Raw genomic sequence first — 21,727 nt, 5'->3', positions numbered from 1 at the left:
CTGCACCCGCAGCCCCCAGGACCTGAAGGATCCGACCTCCAGTGCTGGAGCGACCCCCAGGTGGCCCTCTCACTTGCCAAGGTGGTGGCTACCCCGAGGAGCCCCCCCCCCCCCCTTGCCTGCCTGCATCGCTGAAGAGACCCCTTGGTCTCCCATTGGATTACATTGCGATCCCGACGCCTGTTTGCACACTGCACCCGGCCGCCCCCGTGCCGCTCAGGGTGTACTTTTTGTGCTGACTTGTGACCCCCCCCAGGTGCCCTACAAAACCCCCCTGGTCTGCCCTCCGAAGACGCGGGTACTTACCTGCTGGCAGACTGGAACCGGGGCACCCCCTTCTCCATTGAAGCCTATGCGTTTTGGGCACCACTTTGACCTCAGCACCTGACCGGCCCTGAGCTGCTGGTGTGGTAACTTTGGTGATGCCCTGATCCCCCAACGGTGGCCTACCTTGGACCCAACTTTGAACCCTTTAGGTGGTTTACTTTCCTGCAAAACTAACAAACACTTACCTCCCCCAGGAACTGTTGAAAATTGCACTGTCTAGTTTTAAAATAGCTATTTGCCATTTGTGTGAAAACTGTATATGCTATTTTGCTAATTCAAAGTTCCTAAGTGAAATACCTTTCATTTAAAGTATTACTTGTAAAATCTTGAACCTGTGGTTCTTAAAATAAACTAAGAAAATATATTTTTCTATACAAAAACCTATTGGCCTGGAATTGTCTTTGAGTGTGTGTTCCTCATTTATTGCCTGTGTGTGTACTACAAATGCTTAACACTACCCTCTGATAAGCCTACTGCTCGACCACACTACCACAAAATAGAGCATTAGAATTATCTCTTTTTGCCACTATCTTGCCTCTAAGGGGAACCCTTGGACTCTGCGCATGCTATTTCTTACTTTGAAATAGTACATACAGAGCCAACTTCCTACAGTCGGGCAGTGCAGAAACAATCCATTTCGCGCTGGGTCGTTCTCTGTATAAAAATATGCTACGCTTTGGCGAAGAAGCAGCCTCCCGAGGGCTTGAGAGCTCATTCTACTAGGGGGAAAGCTGCTACCACTGCGTTAGCACGTGGCGTACCGGTGGTGGATATCTGTCAGGCTGCAACGTGGGGTTCTTTTCACACGTTTGCGAAACACTACTGCCTGGATAGCCAGGTGAGACGAGAGGGGCATTTTGCCCGTTCTGTCTTGCAGGACTTCCTAGTATAAAAAAAAAATCTCCTTCAGACCCACCGCCATGGGTTATAGCTTGGGTATCTATTCTAAGGTAAGGAAGCTGCAGCTAGAAGTCTCTATCAGATGAACAAGTTACTTACCTTCGGTAACAAGGTATCTGGTAGAGACTCTATCTAGCTGCAGATTCCTTACACCCGCCCAAGCCTCCCTGCTCTGGGGAAAATTTTCTCATGTAGATATGTATGTATATATATATATATATATATATATATATATATATATTTATGTGTACATATGTATATTTTTGATCTTGCCAGTTTTTGCCTTTCTTATAGGCATGAAAGTATTTTTACTCCAAACAGTCAAAAAGGTAAAATGCATAATGGTTGGTTCTTCCATGACTCTGCGCTTCTGGCGTGGGAAGTTGTGGAAAAGAACTGACGTACTCGCGCCGGGACGGCGTCTATATAGACAACCGTGACGTCATAGACGGCTCCAACGACGCTGACGACACACGCGGAGCTGGTCGACGCACGTGGAGCTAGTCGCCCGCGGATCCGAACAACGCCGCCCAACGGCACACGTTCAGGGTACTGCTCAGAAAAGAACTCTGGATTCAAAGCTGACGCCAGGGAATTCTAAGATAAGAAATCTGCAGCTAGATACCAGATACCTTGTTACCGAAGGTAAGTAACTTGTTCAACACGCACACTTCTGCACCCAAACAGATGGCTTCTGGGTAAGCAACATTTTCCTTATTCTTTTAGGCCTGCCTTGAGAGTCCCTTAGATTGAGACCGTTTATGGACACAGTTCTTTCATTCTCTATGTTAAGAGATAGAAGCATTGAAAAAGCCATTGACAAAGTCAGTGTGTCTGATTGTAATATACCAGTGCATATATACAGTCATTCACAAATGCTGGTTGGTAAAAAAAAAGAAAAAAAAACCAAAACCTGGCATTTTGGCTTTGCAAGTGCTTATTATAAGCTGCTTAGTAGCTATTAACTGCTGAATAAGCAAGCCAGTTAGAGAAGCTAAGATTATGTCTTAGTCATGGTGGGATTGAATCTGATTTTAGATTTTATTACTGGGCAGCATAAACTCCCCTGGTAAGGTGATGCAGCTTGTTGTCTTGCTGGGTCTTTTTCCCAGTCCTTTTTTGTTTACCAGTAGGTTGCAAACTCTCTCTGTATTGCAATAATGTTCTCTTCTTCAGGCATCCAATGTCTCCTTTATGGGTACTTATAATATTACTTATTCTGAATTATGGATTGCGTGATTATCACACTTACACTTTGGATGTTACTGTGTAGGATGATTATTCCATGAACTTACCATCGTGATTTCTCCTTCACTGTACATCTATCTGATATCTTAAAATAATTATCCCTTCAAATTGTGAGGGCAGAAATACATTCTTAATAATTCAAGTTTATCGTTGTTTTAGGAGTCAGCTTTTGTTAAAAACCTCCATTGTTATAGAAAATACATAAACTGCATATTTATTTATAGGTGCTTAGGTCCTGCCTTCCTCTGAACCTGAAAATATAGTCTAACCATATTCTATATAGAAGTTGTTTAATATTTTGTAAGATGATCTACCCCTTTGCAGTGTTGCAGTATATAGAAAATGTTTACCTGTTAGTAATGCAAGCAGTATAAAATATGAATACAAAAGGAACAAAAATGTGTTCAAAACGGCGCCATTCAAGTCTGGACTGATTAAAGAAAAGGTTTGCTTGTGTTATTGTTTAAGGAACCTTCCAAAAGGTCTTGGCAAAGTGATAGCTAGGCTGGTTATACACCTATAAACTTGAAGCTATTCAAAGATTAAATGAGAAGTGTTTGTTACTGAGTAAGTCTTCTTTTAAAAACTATTCTTCTATTTCTTCAGTTTTGTGATGTTTGTTTTATGAACTTAAAATAGAAGGACGATAAAGTGATGTAGGTAAATATTCTCTTACCACAGCAAAGGGAAACATAGGTTGAAGATCCCATTCTGTCACCCTCTAACACCACCCCCACCCCAGACCTCCAACCACCCACCCAAAGCAGTGCTTGTGGAAATGGTAATTTAGATCTTCTTAATATATATATATTTTTTAACACCTCCATGTTGATTATCAATTCATTCGTGTCAATCTTTTTTCTGTTTTCAGGACGCTATCCCCATGATTAGTAAACTGAGGTACAACTCAAGATTTGATAAAGCATTCAAGCATGTGTTTGGGAAAACACTGATTTGCCGTAGCATGGAAGTATCTACACAACTTGCTAGAGCTTTCAATATGGACTGTATTACTTTGGAAGGTATGTGCATTGGTCTTAAATATCCATTATCTTAAATATTGAATGAGCTACTTCCTCCATCCATTACATAACTCTACCTGCAGGTTTATTTTACAATAGCTACCTATCTGGGCAAACGAAGCATAGAATGAAGCACTAGAGAGACCCAGCTGCACCGCTGGAATTACCAGTGCAGCTAGTACATTAGATGCTTACTAAGCATACCTCAGACATGTGTACCGTTTCTTCCTTAACCATGGACACCTGGACAATCTGTTTTTTCATTTATTTTCAACTTGTACAGTCTTTATTCCAATGAGGTTAATCTCATGGAACCTCAAAAGAATGCGCAAGACTTTATTAACTGCATTCATGCAGTCAAACACACCAGTTATGACCCTACATGTTGAAAGAAGTTAGTGGCTTGGGATCAATCTTACCTCTACAAATTGCAGATCCTTGACATCTACTGAGGTGTGCTGTGCTAAATCTGATCACTACACCAAAAGGAAGTATGCAGGCACCCTTAATGTGATCACATGGAGAGCAACTTCATCGCCACTGTGGCAGTCAAACTAGAGCCTGTAACTCCTACCTCAACTATATGATGCAGTCCACTTTGTGCCCATGTTCTTCTGAATAGAAAAGAGGGGCAACCCCAGCTTCTGAGCTGCAGTGATAACTTTTCCTCTGTTAACACTCAGTTATAAGGGCCTGTCCAAGACCTCACATAGAAATTTATTTGACTGTTTAGTTCACCTTCTAGTCCGGACTGCCCAGTGGTGTCATTTGGGACTAAACAGGAGCTCCTCTACTAGGTTTTGATTGCTGATCCTGGCCATAGAGCAAGTAGCACTACGTAAAGGAGTATTCACTAGATAGGATAGTTTGGCACTGTGGCTACTTTTTCTACGCTCTAGGATTTTAGATTGCTAATGTTAGTCTAGTTTCAGATGACTTGCCTACTGATATCATTGATACTCCTCAGGATCTTCAACTCACACAGTGTCAATGCTTTTCAGTAAATGTTTATGCTCTTTCCACTACACTGAATTCATGTTCGTTCCTCTGCGGACCTCTGTAAACAACTTCCAAATCATGCCACCCATTTGTTTTCACAATATCTAGTGCTTCTCAACTTGCAATAAATGATTAGGTCCTTGACAGTGGTCACTTATTTGTTTAACTGCAATGAAGCACCAATCTCCAGCTCAACTGAAATCAATATGTCAGGTTAGCCTTAAATAGATTTTAAGTTGCAAAGTCCTCTTCAGGTCCTAGTTCATTTCCTTTAATCTTGGTCAGAGATATTGCAGGTATCCATTTTGCTACTGATGAAAATGATGGACCAGAAGGGGGCCTTTTCACTGAGTCCACATGTTAGACTCCCACAGTATTAAACATTTGGATACAATTTTGTTGAATTTTCCTTCCCACATTTCATATCTGTGATTCTTTGGCTGGCATCTCCAAGTTGCAGACTTAATCTTGGTTCCGGACATGGAGCTGCTCCCGCAACCACCCCACTTCCCTCTTGAAGTCCTCCATTTAGTTGAAACCTAAGCACAACGTAACACAGGGAAGCGGAACTCTACCCCATCCTGCCACTCTGACTCCAAAGAGAAGGCGTAAGGGCATCAATATTCAAGTCTCACTCCAGCAGGGCCTTTGGCCATGGAACATATTCCTTGGTTGGTGCTGACTCGCGGGAGTTTCTTCGGCCATCTTTGACCCAGCAGTAGATCAAGGCCGTCTGTCCCCTTAGGACCCATTAGCAGGCTCATACCGACTCCTGTACAGATCTCCACTCCAACCTCACAATCCACACCGGTTCCAGCCACCCCAGTGCTGTCCCCGGAGGACGATCCAGTGGCGATGCCTATTTCAGAACCTGAACTGACATATACTCAAGGTCATCTGATGCCACACTGAGATTTCAAAGGCATTGTAGGAAAGTGCCCATTTTGGCATGGTTACCCCCCCACACTTTTTGCCTGGTATGAACTATACCATTTTTCCCACAGTTGGCACACAGCTAAGTCCCTTGTAAAAGGTACCAGTGGTTCTAAGGGCTCTGTGGCCAGGGAAGGTCCCTAAGGGCTGCAGCATGTATTGTGCTGCCCTAAGGGACCCTTCACTGATCACTGCCCAACATTCCTGGTTTCTTCAGCTTATTTCCAGCATAAAAAATCGACCAGCCATGGCAAACCTCCATCATCTGCCTTTGCATCCTTTAACCTGGACATTCTAAACTCCACTTCCCAGGAACACGTTGCTAAGATACTGCATGCTCTACCAACATAACTTTGCACAAAACAGCATATCTTCCTTCCCAAACAAAAACATATAATTAAATATTAGTTTTTTTTGTTATATATGTTTGATGGCATGTGTAGCTGCAGATACACATGCTGTGCATTATCCTGCCATCTAGTGTTGGGCTCGGAGTGTTACAAGTTGTTTTTCTTCGAACAAGTCTTTTCGAGTCACGAGTCCGAGTAACTCCTCCCTTTCGGCTCCATTGCGCATGGACGTCGACTCCATCTTAGATTGTTTTTTTTTCCGCCATCGGGTTTGGACGTGTTCCTCTTCACTCCGTGTTCCGGTTCGGAAAAGATAGTGAGCAATCGGAAAATTTGACAGTATTGTTTGCGCTCGGTACCGGGTTAGTGCTAGCACATCAACACTGAAGAAAGAAGAGCTCCGGCGGCCCTTCGGGGCTTCCACTCCTCGGCCATCTTCAAGGCTCATGGAACGGACCCCCTTCTGCTTCAAAGAGGATACGTGCAAGGCCTGTCGGGCATTTCGATCCAAGAAGACACTGCGGGATCGTAGAGCTCGAAGACTTCAAATGGCGTCGACACCGGCCGGACACCCCGACTTCGAAGAAGAGGAGACTTTCACCATTCCAGATTCGGACTCGGACGAGCCCGGGAGTGAGCAGCCGACGAGGCAACAAACCGTGAGTAAACCAGCCCTGGCAAAAACTCACTCTCGAAAATCATGAAGGCCCAGGGGACGCCACCGCCAACAGGCCATGGCTTTACCCGAAAACACGGTGACCAAACATCGGCACCGAAAAAGGCCTCCCAGCAGCCGAAGACATCTGACTCCGGTCGAGATACCGGCTCCGAACAGACTCAGCACCGAGATACTGGGTCCGACCAGACTCGACACCGAGAGATTTGCACCCCGAAAGCCAAAAGGGTTTCCTCGAAACCGGAAAAGACTGCCGAAAAGGTTTCGGTGCCGAAACATGCAGCCTCAGAGCCGAAACACAGCTCCTATACAGACGAACAGGGCCTTTCCTCACAATTACAAGGCCACAGGTTTGAACAAGAACTGGGCATGGGAGAGCCAGACCATACCCAGAGGAGGCTCTATATACAAAAAGACACGGGGAAAATCAGAACTCTTACTCCAATAAAGATGAAGCGGAAGCTTGCATTCCATGAGGCGGAAATGCAGCCAAAAGCAAAAGTGGCTAAAGAAAAAACACCACCACAGTTTTCTCCACAGCCATCGCCACCGCACTCGCCGCATCTGTCCCCAGTAGCAACACCCCCAATGATGCAGTCACAAACGCACACAGGGATGAGCCAAGATGACCCAGATGCATGGGATTTGTATGATGCACCGGTCTCAGATAATAGTCCGGATTGCTACCCGGCAAGGCCACCACCACCTGAGGACAGTACTGCTTACATGCAGGTGGTTTCCAGGGCAGCTACTTTCCATAACGTGGCATTGCATGCAGAGCCCATAGAAGATGATTTCTTGTTCAATACCCTGTCATCTACGCACAGCCAATACCAAAGTTAGCCAATGTTACCAGGCATGTTAAAACACGCCAAACAGGTGTTTCAAGACCCAGTCAAGAGCAGAGCCATCACACCTAGGGTGGAGAAGAAATATAAACCTTCCCCTACGGACCCTGTGTACAATACACAACAGTTAACTCCTGATTTGGTGGTATTAGGAGCAGCCCGGAAAAGGGCAAACTTACAAACTTCTGGAGACGCACCACCACCCGACAAAGAAAGTTGGAAATTTGATGCAGCAGGCAAAAGGGTGGGCAGCACAGGCAGCCAATCACTGGCGAATTGCCAATTCGCAAGCTCTACTGGCACGATACGACAGGGCACATTGGGACGAAATGCAACATTTCATTCAACACCTTCCCAAAGAGTTCCAGAAATGTGCCTAACAGGTTGTCGAGAAGGGCCAAACTATCTCCAACAACCAAATAAGGACGGCTATGGACTCAGCAGACACGGTCGGCAGGACAGTAAACACAGCGGTAACCATTCGGAGACACGCGTGGCTACGTACCTCCGGATTTAAGCCAGAAATCCAGCAGGCTGTGCTGAATATGCCTTTTAACGGACAACAATTGTTTGGGCCGGAGGTGGATACAGCGATAGACAAACTGAAGAAAGACACTGACACGGCCAAAGCCATGGGCGCGCTCTACTCCCCACAGAGCAGAGGCACTTTAAGGAAGCCACACTTTAGAGGGGGGTTTCGGGCCCAAACCAGAGAGCATTCCACCTCACAAGTCAGACCCACATACCAGGGCCAATATCAGAGAGGAGGTTTTTGGGGACAATATAGGGGTGGACAGTTCCCTAAAACAAATTCCAAATTCCAAAGCCCAAAAACCCCACAAACTTAACAGTGACTCCAACGTCACAATCTCCCACCACACATCATCAGTGGGGGGGAGGCTCACAGATAATTACCAAAACTGGGAACACATAACTACGGACGCGTGGGTCCTAGACATTATCCAACATGGATATTGCATAGAATTTCTACATTTGCCACCACATGTGCCTCCAAGAGCACACAGCATGTCCAAACAACACTTAGATCTGTTACAACTAGAAGTCCAAGCATTGTTACAAAAGGAAGCAATAGAACTAGTGCCCAACCATCAAAAAGGAACAGGTGTTTACTCCCTGAATTTCCTAATTCCAAAACAGGACAAAACACTGCGACCCATATTAGACCTCAACACTAAATCATTACATCAAATCAGATCATTTTCACATGGTGACATTCCAAGACGTGATTCCCTTGCTCAAACAACAGGACTACATGTCAACATTAGATCTCAAAGATGCTTATTTCCACATACCCATGCATCCTTCCCACAGGAAATACTTGAGGTTCGTAATCCAAGGCGTGCATTACCAATTCAAAGTGCTACCGTTCGGCATCACAACAGCTCCAAGGGTATTCATAAAATGTCTTGTAGCTGCTCACATCAGAAGACAGCACATGCATGAATTCCCTTACTTGGACGATTGATTAATAAAAACCAGCACTCACCAACAGTGTCTTCTACACACAAACTAGGTCATACAAACCCTTCACAAGTTAGGATTCTCTATAAACTACCAAAAATCACATCTACATCCGTGTCAAATACAACAATACCTAGGAGCAACAATCAACACACAAAAAGGGATTGCCACTCCAAGTCCACAAAGGGTACAAGCCTTCCAAAATGTAATACTAAACATGCACCCAAACCAACACTATCAAGTGAGGTTTGTAATGAAACTCCTAGGCATGATGTCTTCATGCATAGCCATTGTCCCAAATGCAAGACTACACATGCGGCCCTTACAACAGTGTCTAGCAACCCAGTGGACACAAGCACAGGGTCAACTTCAAGATCTAGTGTTGATAGACCGCCAAACACACTCCTCGCTTCAATGGTGGAATCCTATAAATTTAAACCAAGGGCGGCCATTCCAAGACCCAGTGCCTCAATACGTGATCACAACAGATGCTTCCATGATAGGGTGGGGAGCACACCTCAACCAACACAGCATACAGGGACAATGGGACGTTCAACAAAGGCAATTTCATATAAACCATTTAGAGCTGTTAGCGGTGTTTCTAGCATTGAAAGCATTTCAACCGCTAATAGCCCACAAACACATTCTTGTCAAAACAGACAACATGACAACAATGTATTACCTAAACAAACAGGGAGGGGCACACTCATCACAACTGTGTCTCTTAGCACAAAAGATTTGGCATTGGGCGATTCACAATCACATTCGCCTAATAGTACATCCCAGGAATTCAAAACCAGTTGGCCGACAATCTCAGTCGAGATCACCAACAAACACACAAAGTGGAAATTCATCCCCAGATACTACAAACTTACTTTTGAAGCTGAGGAACACCACAAATAGACCTATTCGCAACAAAAGAAAACGCAAAATGCCAAATCTTCGCGTCCAGGTATCCACACCCTCACTCCGAGGGCAATGCGTTATGGATGACGTGGTCAGGGATATTTGCTTACGCTTTTCCCCCCTCCCACTCCTTCCGTATCTGGTAAACAAATTGAGTCAAAACAAACTCAAACTAATACTAATAGCACCAACCTGGGCTCGCCAACCATGGTATACAACACTACTAGACCGGTCAGTAGTACCTCATATCAAACTACCAACCAGACCAGATCTGTTAACTCAACACAAACAACAGATCAGACACCCGAATCCAGCATCGCTCAGTCTAGCAATCTGGCTCCTGAAGTCTTAGAATTTGGGCATTTAGACCTTACACAAGAATGTATGGAGGTCATTAAACAAGCTAGAAAACCAACTACAAGACATTGTTACACAAATAAATGGAAAAGATTTGTCTATTACTGCCATAATAATTCAAATTCAACCACTACAGGCTTCCGCAAAAAACATTGTAATCTACTTATTACACTTACAAAAATCTAATCTAACTTTTTCTTCCATTAAAATACATCTCACAGCAATATCTGCCTATCTGCAGATCACACATTCAACATCACTCTTTAGAATCCCAGTCATCAAAGCATTTATGGAGGATTTAAAAAGAATCATACCCCCAAGAACACCACCAGTTCCCTCGTGGAACCTCAATATTGTATTAACACGACTCATGGGTCCACCATTTGAACCCATGTACTCTTGTGAGATGCAATACTTAACCTGGAAAGTATCCTTCCTAATAGCTATCACATCTCTTAGAAGAGTAAGTGAAATACAAACATTTACTATACAAGAACCCTTTATACAAATACACAAACATAAAGTGGTTCTCCGTACAAATCCCAAGTTCTTACCAAAAGTTATATCACCGTTCTACCTAAACCAAACAGTGGCACTCCCAGTCTTTTTTCCACAACCAGACTCAGTAGCTGAAAGAGCCTTACATACGTTAGACATTAAAAGAGCACTAATGTATTATATTGATAGAACAAAACAGTTTCGCAAAACAAAACAATTGTTTGTAGCCTTCCAAAAACCTCATGCTGGAAATCCAATATCCAAACAAGGCATTGCTAGATGGATAGTGAAATGTATTCAGACCTGCTATATTAATGCAAAAAGAGATCTACCTGTTACGCCAAAGGCGCACTCCACTAGGAAGAAAGGCGCCACAATGGCCTTTCTAGGAAATATACCTATGACAGAAATCTGTAAGGCAGCCACATGGTCCACGTCTCATACATTCACAAAACATTACTGTGTAGATGTGTTAACAACACAACAAGCCACAGTAGGACAGGCTGTATTCCGAACATTATTTCAAACAACTTCAACTCCTACAGGCTAAGCCACCGCTTTTGGGGAGATAACTGCTTACTAGTCTATGCACAGCATGTGTATCTGCAGCTACACATGCCATTGAACGGAAAATGTCAATTACCCAGTGTACATCACAGATTCACATGCGCCCTCCCGCCTCCCCGGGAGCCTGTAGCCGTTATAAGTTGATGAAACTTGTACAATTGTAAATTTGTAAATATATACTATTTTTATACACATTATGTACATACATACTCACTCCATTGCATGGGCTCTTTTACTATATACACAACTCCTACCTCACCCTCTGCGGGGGAAACAATTTAAGATGGAGTCGATGCCCATGCGCAATGGAGCCGAAAGGGAGGAGTCCCTCGGTCTTGTGACTCAAAGACTTCTTCGAAGAAAAACAACTTGTAACACTCCGAGCCCAACACTAGATGGGAGGATAATGCACAGCATGTGAATCTGCAGCGTCTCATGCCACGAACAGATGTACACTGGGTAAGTGACATTTTCTATATATATATATATATATATATATATATATATATCCAACATTGCTTCCTATACTTATTTACATACAAATTCAAGTTCTGTTCGCTATGTGTAACAGTTAATATAGTCACCAAACCTGTATATTGTTATTGCTTGATAGTGACTTGACTTAATCTCGTATTTAGACCTTTTTGGACCACAGTAACTTGTTGCGCACCCGATGGGGCCCATCCCCTAATACGGGGAGGGTAAGCACAACTGTATTCTAATTAATGTGTGCATTATTTGTTGTTAACGTCCTTTTCAGGCATGCACATCACATAGGGGACAGGTCACCAATGTGTGTTTTTTGCACTGTGTGCTTCACGATATATGATATGAGTTGTGCAATATGCGTTTGCTTGACTTTCTTTTATATTCACTTTCTAGGTTCCCTCAAAATACTGCAATACCCACTATAGGTACTGTGACAATTAGGATTAGGTAGGTTTTTTTCTGGTCCTGATTAATCGCATTAAATCTTATAGACTTCTGTAACGAGAAACATGTTGACCTTCATGTAGAAGCAGTATAGGGGTTCCTGTACTTGCTTACACTGCACTCCCAGAATTTAGGGTAGCGTACTTTAGATTTTTGATTGAAGCAGGGGAGGCGAGACCTTATCCTCTTTTCCCTTCATTATTTATTTTTTTGTTTTTAATCATGACAGAGATTCAATATTAAATAATCATTTTTACCTCTAGCCATTTTTAACAGCATCTTCCTTCTATAACAATCCAACACACATCAACCGGCATTTTCCTACAATAAAAGAACTCCGGCAAAACTGCCAGTTGCCTTCCACTGTAGGGATTGGCGGTGCTGGTGGTCCTAGTCCGCCAAAGCAGAGCTGCATGCAGTGCCGCCCAGGGGATTACAACCCTTCCCTCCCCGCCAGCTTTCACATGCCGGTTGCACCGCCATGTAAAAGCTGGCGGAGACGGGGTGCAGGCATGGCATGGGCAGTGCAGGGGCCCTCATGGACAGCCCCATCGCAGACAGTGAAAAGCCCAACGGGTGCTATTGCACCCTACTCACCGGAACATTGCTGCTGGCTCAATTATGAGCCACGTCAATGTTGTGTGCTGATCCTCGCTGGGCCAGCGGGCAGAAACACTGTGTTCGATGGCATCTGTCGCTGTAGATACGCATGTTCTGCAATAGCTCGCCATCTGGTGTTGGGCCGGAGTGTTACAAGTTGTTTTTCTTCGAAGAAGTCTTTCGAGTCACGGGACCGAGTGACTCCTCCTTTTGTCTCCATTGCGCATGGGCGTCGACTCCATCCTCGATTGTTTTTTTTCCGCCATCGGGTTCGGACGTGTTCCTGTCGCTCCGAGTTTCGGAACGGAAAAAATAGTTAATTTCGGAAGATTTTCGTCGGTATTGTTGCGTTCGGGATCGGCGTACTTAGATTCAACACCGCATCGAAGATCGAAGAGCTCCGGTGCCCTTCGGGGTAGTTTTTCGATCCTCCGTCGGGGCCTGGTCGGCCCGACCGCGTGCTGAGGAACGCCGATGGAACGGACCCCGTTCCGTTTCTGCCCCAAATGCCACAATAAATACCCCTACACAGACCAACACTTGGTCTGCAACCTGTGCCTGTCACCTGAGCACAGCGAAGACACCTGCGAGGCCTGTCGTGCGTTCCGGTCCCGAAAAACACTCCGAGACCGTCGAGCCAGAAGACTTCAAATGGCGTCCGCACCGACAGCCCAACGGGAGTTCGAGGAACAGGAAGAGGAAGGTACCTTCTCGATCCAAGACTCAGACTCCGAAGGATTCGACGATACACAAACCGTGAGTAAGACGTCGAAAACCACACAAAGAAACATTTACAAGGCCCAGGGGACGCCACTGCCACCAGGCCATGGCTCAACCCATAAAATCGGTGACCGACCGTCGGCACCGAAAAAGGCCCAAACAGTGCCGAGATCGTCCGACTCCGGTCGAGACACCGGCACGCAGCCTTCTCGGGACCGAGAAAGTGCTGGAGACAAGCCTCGACACCGAGATGCCGGTGTGGACACGGCTCGACGCCGAGACAGCGGCACCGAAACAGATCGACGCCGAGAGGTTTCGGCACCGAAAAGGAAAAAAGTCACCTCGGAGCCGAAAAAACACGCAGACACAGTTTCGACGCCGAAACAAACTGCAAGCGACCCAGCTTCAGGCTCTTATACAGAAGAGCACTCGCTAACCTCCCAAATGCAGAAGCATAGGTTTGAGGAAGAGCTACAAGCAACTGATGCGGACCATACGCAAAAGCGTATCTTCATTCAGCAGGGGACAGGAAAAATAAGCACCCTTCCCCCCATTAGGAGAAAGAGAAGGTTGGAGTTCCAGGCGGAACAAGTACCACAACCAAAAGTGGTGAAAAGAGTTACACCACCACCCTCTCCTCCGCCCGTGATTAACGTTTCACCAGCACAAACGCCATCACACTCCCCAGCTCACACCACCATGAGCCAGGGTGACCAAGACCAGGACGCATGGGACCTATACGACGCCCCAGTGTCAGATAACAGCCCAGAGGCATACCCTACAAAACCATCTCCACCAGAAGACAGCACCGCGTACTCTCAGGTGGTGGCTAGAGCAGCACAATTTCACAACGTAAGCCTCCACTCAGAACAGGTCGAGGATGATTTCCTGTTCAACACACTCTCCTCCACCCACAGCTCCTACCAAAGCCTGCCTATGCTCCCTGGTATGCTCCGGCACGCAAAAGACATATTTAAGGACCCGGTCAAAAGTAGGGCAATCACACCAAGGGTGGAAAAAAAGTATAAGCCGCCTCCTACAGACCCGGCTTTCATCACAACACAGCTGCCACCAGACTCTGTTGTTGTAGGAGCAGCTAGGAAAAGGGCCAACTCTCACACATCTGGAGATGCACCACCCCCAGATAAAGAAAGCCGCAAGTTTGATGCAGCTGGTAAAAGAGTCGCAGCACAAGCTGCAAACCAGTGGCGCATCGCGAACTCCCAGGCACTACTTGCGCGCTATGACAGAGCCCACTGGGACGAGATGCAACATCTCATTGAACATCTGCCCAAAGACTTCCAAAATAGGGCAAAACAAGTGGTTGAGGAGGGACAGGCCATCTCCAACAACCAGATCCGCTCCTCCATGGACGCTGCAGATACAGCTGCACGGACAATTAATACATCTGTAACTATCAGAAGGCATGCATGGCTCCGAACGTCTGGATTTAAACCAGAGATTCAACAAGCAGTTCTCAATATGCCTTTTAATGAAAAAGAACTGTTCGGTCCAGAAGTGGACACAGCGATTGAGAAACTCAAAAAAGATACGGACACTGCCAAAGCCATGGGCGCACTCTACTCCCCGCAGAGCAGAGGGAATTACAGCTCATTCCGTAAAACGCCCTTTCGAGGGGGGTTTCGGGGTCAAAGCACACAAGCCAGCACCTCACAAGCCACACCGTCCAGTTACCAAGGACAGTATAGAGGAGGTTTTCGGGGACAATATAGAGGAGGGCAATTCCCTAGAAATAGAGGAAGATTCCAAAGCCCCAAAACCCCTACTACTAAACAGTGACTCACATGTCACTCACCCCCTCCACACAACACCAGTGGGGGGACGAATAGGTCATTATTACAGAGCATGGGAGAAAATCACTACAGACACTTGGGTTCTAGCAATTATCCAACATGGTTACTGCATAGAATTTCTACAGTTCCCTCCAAACATACCACCAAAAGCACAAAATTTAACAACACACCATTCCAATCTCCTAGAGATAGAAGTGCAGGCACTATTGCAAAAGAATGCAATCGAATTAGTGCCAAACACACAAATAAACACAGGAGTTTACTCACTGTACTTTCTGATACCAAAGAAGGACAAAACACTGAGACCAATCCTAGACCTCAGAGTAGTCAACACTTTCATCAAATCAGACCACTTCCACATGGTCACACTACAAGAAGTATTGCCATTGCTAAAGCTGCACGACTACATGGCAACTTTAGACCTCAAGGATGCTTATTTCCATATACCAATTCACCCATCGCACAGGAAATACCTAAGGTTTGTATTCAAAGGAATACATTACCAATTCAAGGTACTGCCTTTCGGATTAACAACCGCACCAAGAGTCTTTACCAAATGTCTAGCGGTAGTCGCTGCACACATCAGAAGGCAGCAAATACATGTGTTCCCATATCTAGACGACTGGCTAATCAAGGCCCATTCGTTAATAGAGTGCTCAAATCACACAAATCATATCATACAAACCCTCTTCAAACTAGGGTTCACCGTCAATTTCACAAGATCCAAGATTCGGCCACGCAAGGTACAACAATACCTGGGAGCCATAATAGACACATCAAAAGGAGTAGCCACTCCAAGTCCACAAAGAATTCAAAATTTCAACACCATCATACAACGCATGTATCCAACACAAAAGATACAAGCAAAGATGGTATTACAACTCCTAGGCATGATGTCATCATGCATAGCCATTGTCCCAAACGCAAGACTGCACATGAGGCCCTTACAACAATGCCTAGCATCACAGTGGTCTCAAGCACAGGGTCACCTTCTAGATCTGGTGTTAATAGACCGCCAAACTTACCTCTCGCTTCTGTGGTGGAACAACATAAATTTAAACAAGGGGCGGCCTTTCCAAGACCCAGTGCCACAATACGTAATAACAACAGATGCTTCCATGACAGGGTGGGGAGCACACCTCGATCAACACAGCATACAAGGACAATGGAACGTACATCAAACAAAACTGCATATCAATCACCTAGAACTTCTTGCAGTTTTTCAAGCACTAAAAGCTTTCCAACCAATAATAGTTCACAAATACATTCTCGTCAAAACAGACAACATGACAACAATGTATTATCTAAACAAGCAGGGAGGGACGCACTCCACGCAGTTAAGCATGTTAGCACAAAAAATTTGGCATTGGGCAATTCACAACCAAATTCGCCTAATTGCACAGTTTATACCAGGGATACAAAATCAACTCGCAGACAATCTCTCTCGAGATCACCAACAGGTCCACGAATGGGAAATTCACCCCCAAATACTGAACACTTATTTCAAACTCTGGGGAACACCTCAGATAGACTTGTTTGCGACAAGGGAGAACGCAAAATGCCAAAACTTCGCATCCAGATACCCACACAAACAATCCCAAGGCAATGCCCTATGGATGAACTGGTCAGGGATATTTGCTTACGCTTTTCCTCCTCTCCCTCTCCTTCCTTACCTGGTAAACAAACTCAGTCAAAGCAAACTCAAACTCATATTGATAGCACCAACTTGGGCAAGGCAACCCTGGTACACAACGCTGCTAGACCTATCAGTGGTACCCTGCATCAAATTGCCCAACAGGCCAGATCTGTTGACACAGCACAACCAAAAGATCAGACACCCAGATCCAGCATCGCTGAATCTAGCAATCTGGCTCCTGAAATCCTAGAATTCGGGCACTTACAACTTACCCAAGAATGTATGGAAGTCATAAAACAAGCAAGAAGGCCATCCACCAGGCACTGCTATGCAAGTAAATGGAAGAGGTTTGTTTGCTACTGCCATATTAATCAAATACAACCATTACACACAACTCCAGAACATGTAGTGGGTTACTTGCTTCACTTACAAAAATCTAACCTAGCTTTCTCTTCCATTAAGATTCACCTTGCAGCAATATCTGCATACCTGCAGACTACCTATTCAACTTCCCTATATAAAATACCAGTCATTAAAGCATTCATGGAGGGCCTTAGGAGAATTATACCACCAAGAACACTACCTGTTCCTTCATGGAACCTAAATGTTGTCCTAACTAGACTTATGGGTCCACCTTTTGAACCCATGCACTCCTGCAACATACAGTTCCTAACCTGGAAGGTGGCATTTCTCATCGCCATTACTTCCCTGAGAAGAGTAAGCGAGATTCAGGCGTTTACTATACAGGAACCTTTTATACAACTACACAAAAATAAAGTCGTCCTAAGGACCAATCCTAAATTTTTGCCAAAGGTTATTTCACCGTTCCATCTAAATCAAACAGTGGAACTTCCGGTGTTCTTTCCACAGCCAGATACCGTAGCTGAAAGGGCACTACATACATTAGATGTCAAAAGAGCATTAATGTATTACATTGACAGAACAAAGAACATCAGAAAGACTAAACAACTCTTTATTGCATTTCAAAAACCTCATGCAGGAAACCCAATTTCAAAACAAGGTATAGCCAGATGGATAGTTAAATGCATCCAAATCTGCTACCTTAAAGCTAAACGACAGCTGCCCATTACACCAAGGGCACACTCAACCAGAAAGAAAGGTGCTACCATGGCCTTTCTAGGAAACATCCCAATGCAAGAAATATGTAAGGCAGCCACATGGTCTACGCCTCACACATTCACCAAGCACTACTGTGTAGACGTGTTATCCGCACAACAAGCCACAGTAGGTCAAGCTGTATTAAGGACATTATTTCAGACTACTTCCACTCCTACAGGCTGATCCACCGCTTTTGGGGAAATAACTGCTTACTAGTCTATTGCAGAACATGCGTATCTACAGCGACAGATGCCATCGAACTGAAAATGTCACTTACCCAGTGTACATCTGTTCGTGGCATCAGTCGCAGTAGATTCGCATGTGCCCACCCGCCTCCCCGGGAGCCTGTAGCAGTTTGGAAGTTACCTTCAATTATTTATATATGTATCATCTCAACCTTAAATAAGTGCATACTTAGTCACTCCATTGCATGGGCACTATTACTACAATTCAACTCCTACCTCACCCTCTGCGGGGAAAAACAATCGAGGATGGAGTCGACGCCCATGCGCAATGGAGACAAAAGGAGGAGTCACTCGGTCCCGTGACTCGAAAGACTTCTTCGAAGAAAAACAACTTGTAACACTCCGGCCCAACACCAGATGGCGAGCTATTGCAGAACATGCGAATCTACTGCGACTGATGCCACGAACAGATGTACACTGGGTAAGTGACATTTTCATTCTGTCTCCTGACCCAGCAGGTAACTTGTAATGGGGCCCGCGGGACGGCGGTCGCACTGGTAGCAACCTGACCGCAGGAGTTAATGACCCCCTAAGTGTTTGGTACTAGTACACCTATAGCGTATGACTTTCTCAATTTTGTTCCCCGATTTTTTTAATTATTTTTTTTAAATACCTGCCCACCTTTTTTACTACTTGCAATGTTGTATCATGTAAAAAAAAAAAATCTAACTCTTTCACATAACATGTAGTATCCTCAATCTGTTTGGCAACCATTATGGCTTTATCCAACGATGGATCCTTTAAACTCAACAACTTTTCTTGTATTTTTATGTTTTTACTACAATTAATTGCTTGGTCCCTTATTATTTCTTCATGTAATTCTCTGAAATTACATGTAATTGACAATGCACTTACATAATGGTCGATGGATTCATTGGATGCCTGTGTTCTCGAAAAAAACTTGTGCTGTTCTACCATCACACTAACCTTTTTGCCATAATGTTCTTCTAAATCTTTGATTGCTATGGTGTATACATCCTCCTCTTCTCATCTGAAACCTCTTCATAGTCAATGTTTAAATTGACAGAAGTCAATGTTTTAAGTACTTTCCTTCCTTTCACCCCTAAACTATGTTTTAACAGAACCAATTTTCTATTTGCCACAAAAATAGCTTCTCCTAGAGCTTCGAAATATGTTTCAAAGGCTTCTCGCCAATCTTCCTAGGACATAATTGGATCTCCTGGTGTAGCTAAAAACACAGGCGGAGGCGCAGTTGAAACTTCACGTTCGATGGCATCTGTCGCTGTAGATACGCATGTTCTGCAATAGCTCGCCATCTGGTGTTGGGCCGGAGTGTTACAAGTTGTTTTTCTTCGAAGAAGTCTTTCGAGTCACGGGACCGAGTGACTCCTCCTTTTGTCTCCATTGCGCATGGGCGTCGACTCCATCTTCGATTGTTTTTTTTCCGCCATCGGGTTCGGACGTGTTCCTGTCGCTCCGAGTTTCGGAACGGAAAATTAGCTAATTTCGGAAGATTTTCGTCGGTATTGTTGCGTTCGGGATCGGCGTACTTAGATTCCACACCGCATCGAAGATCGAAGAGCTCCGGTGCCCTTCGGGGTAGTTTTTCGATCCTCCGTCGGGGCCTGGTCGGCCCGACCGCGTGCTGAAGAACGCCGATGGAACGGACCCCGTTCCGTTTCTGCCCCAAATGCCACAATAAATACCCTTACACAGACCAACACTTGGTCTGCAACCTGTGCCTGTCACCTGAGCACAGCGAAGACACCTGCGAGGCCTGTCGTGCGTTCCGGTCCCGAAAAACACTCCGAGACCGTCGAGCCAGAAGACTTCAGATGGCGTCCGCACCGACAGCCCAACGGGAGTTCGAGGAACAGGAAGAAGAAGGTACCTTCTCGATCCAAGACTCAGACTCCGAAGGATTCGACGATACACAAACCGTGAGTAAGACGTCGAAATCCACTCAGAAGAACATTTACAAGGCCCAGGGGACGCCACTGCCACCAGGCCATGGCTCGACCCATAAATTCGGTGACCGCCCGTCGGCACCGAAAAAGGCCCAAACAGTGCCGAGATCGTCCGACTCCGGTCGAGACACCGGCACGCAGCCTTTTCGGGACCGAGAAAGTGCTGGAGACAAGCCTCGACACCGAGATGCCGGTGCCGACACGGCTCGACGCCGAGACAGCGGCACCGAAACAGATCGACGCCGAGAGGTTTCGGCCCCGAAAAAGAAAAGAGTCACCTCGGAGCCGAAAAAACACGCAGACAGGGTTTCGATGCCGAAACAAACCAAGCGACCCAGCTTCAGGCTCTTATACAGAAGAGCACTCGCTAACCTCCCAAATGCAGAAGCATAGGTTTGAGGAAGAGCTGCAAGCAACTGATGTGGACCATACGCAAAAGCGTATCTTCATACAGCAGGGGACAGGAAAAATAAGCACCCTTCCCCCCATTAGGAGAAAGAGAAGGTTGGAGTTCCAGACGGAACAGACACCACAACCAAAAGTGGTGAAAAGAGTTACCCCACCACCCTCTCCTCCGCCTGTGATTAACGTCTCACCAGCACAAACTCCATCACACACCCCAGATCACACCACCATGAGCCAGGGTGACCAAGATCAGGACGCATGGGACCTATACGACGCCCCAGTGTCAGATAACAGTCCGGAGGCATACCCTACAAAGCCATCTCCACCAGAAGACAGCACCGCGTATTCTCAAGTGGTGGCTAGAGCAGCACAATTTCACAACGTAAGCCTCCACTCAGAACAGGTCGAGGATGATTTCTTATTCAACACACTCTCCTCCACCCACAGCTCCTACCAAAGCCTGCCTATGCTCCCTGGTATGCTCCGGCACGCAAAAGACATCTTTAAGGAGCCGGTCAAAAGTAGGGCAATCACACCAAGGGTGGAAAAAAAGTATAAGGCGCCTCCTACAGACCCGGCTTTCATCACTACACAGCTGCCACCAGACTCTGTCGTTGTAGGAGCAGCTAGGAAAAGGGCCAACTCTCACACATCTGGAGATGCACCACCCCCAGATAAAGAAAGCCGCAAGTTCGATGCAGCTGGTAAAAGAGTCGCAGCACAAGCTGCAAACCAGTGGCGCATCGCGAACTCACAGGCACTACTTGCGCGCTATGACAGAGCCCACTGGGACGAGATGCAACATCTCATTGAACATCTGCCCAAGGACTTACAAAATAGGGCAAAACAAGTGGTTGAGGAGGGACAGACCATTTCCAACAACCAGATCCGCTCCTCCATGGACGCTGCAGATACAGCTGCACGGACAATTAATACATCTGTAACTATCAGAAGGCATGCATGGCTCCGAACGTCTGGATTTAAACCAGAGATTCAACAAGCAGTTCTCAATATGCCTTTTAATGAAAAAGAACTGTTCGGTCCAGAAGTGGACACAGCGATTGAGAAACTCAAAAAAGATACGGACACTGCCAAAGCCATGGGCGCACTCTACTCCCCGCAGAGCAGAGGGAATTACAGCACATTCCGTAAAACGCCCTTTCGAGGGGGGTTTCGAGGTCAAAGCACACAAGCCAGCACCTCACAAGCCACAC

General features: G+C 45.6%; 1 protein-coding gene across 1 annotated transcript in view; it reads left to right on the top strand.

Moving 5' to 3' along the window:
- The window catches only part of SMC3 (structural maintenance of chromosomes 3), an 849,197-nt gene that overhangs the window by 391,856 nt on the left and 435,614 nt on the right, over positions 1–21,727 (top strand). The window contains exon 18 of the mRNA XM_069239408.1: positions 3,347–3,497. Coding sequence (XP_069095509.1) covers positions 3,347–3,497 — 151 coding nt within the window. The remainder of the gene's footprint in view (positions 1–3,346; positions 3,498–21,727) is intronic.

This window comes from Pleurodeles waltl, chromosome 6 (assembly GCF_031143425.1).
Source record: "Pleurodeles waltl isolate 20211129_DDA chromosome 6, aPleWal1.hap1.20221129, whole genome shotgun sequence".
Classification (NCBI taxonomy): Eukaryota; Metazoa; Chordata; class Amphibia; order Caudata; family Salamandridae; genus Pleurodeles; species Pleurodeles waltl.
The sequence above is the reverse complement of the archived record's forward strand: the minus strand, read 5'-3'. Positions and strand labels throughout refer to the sequence as shown.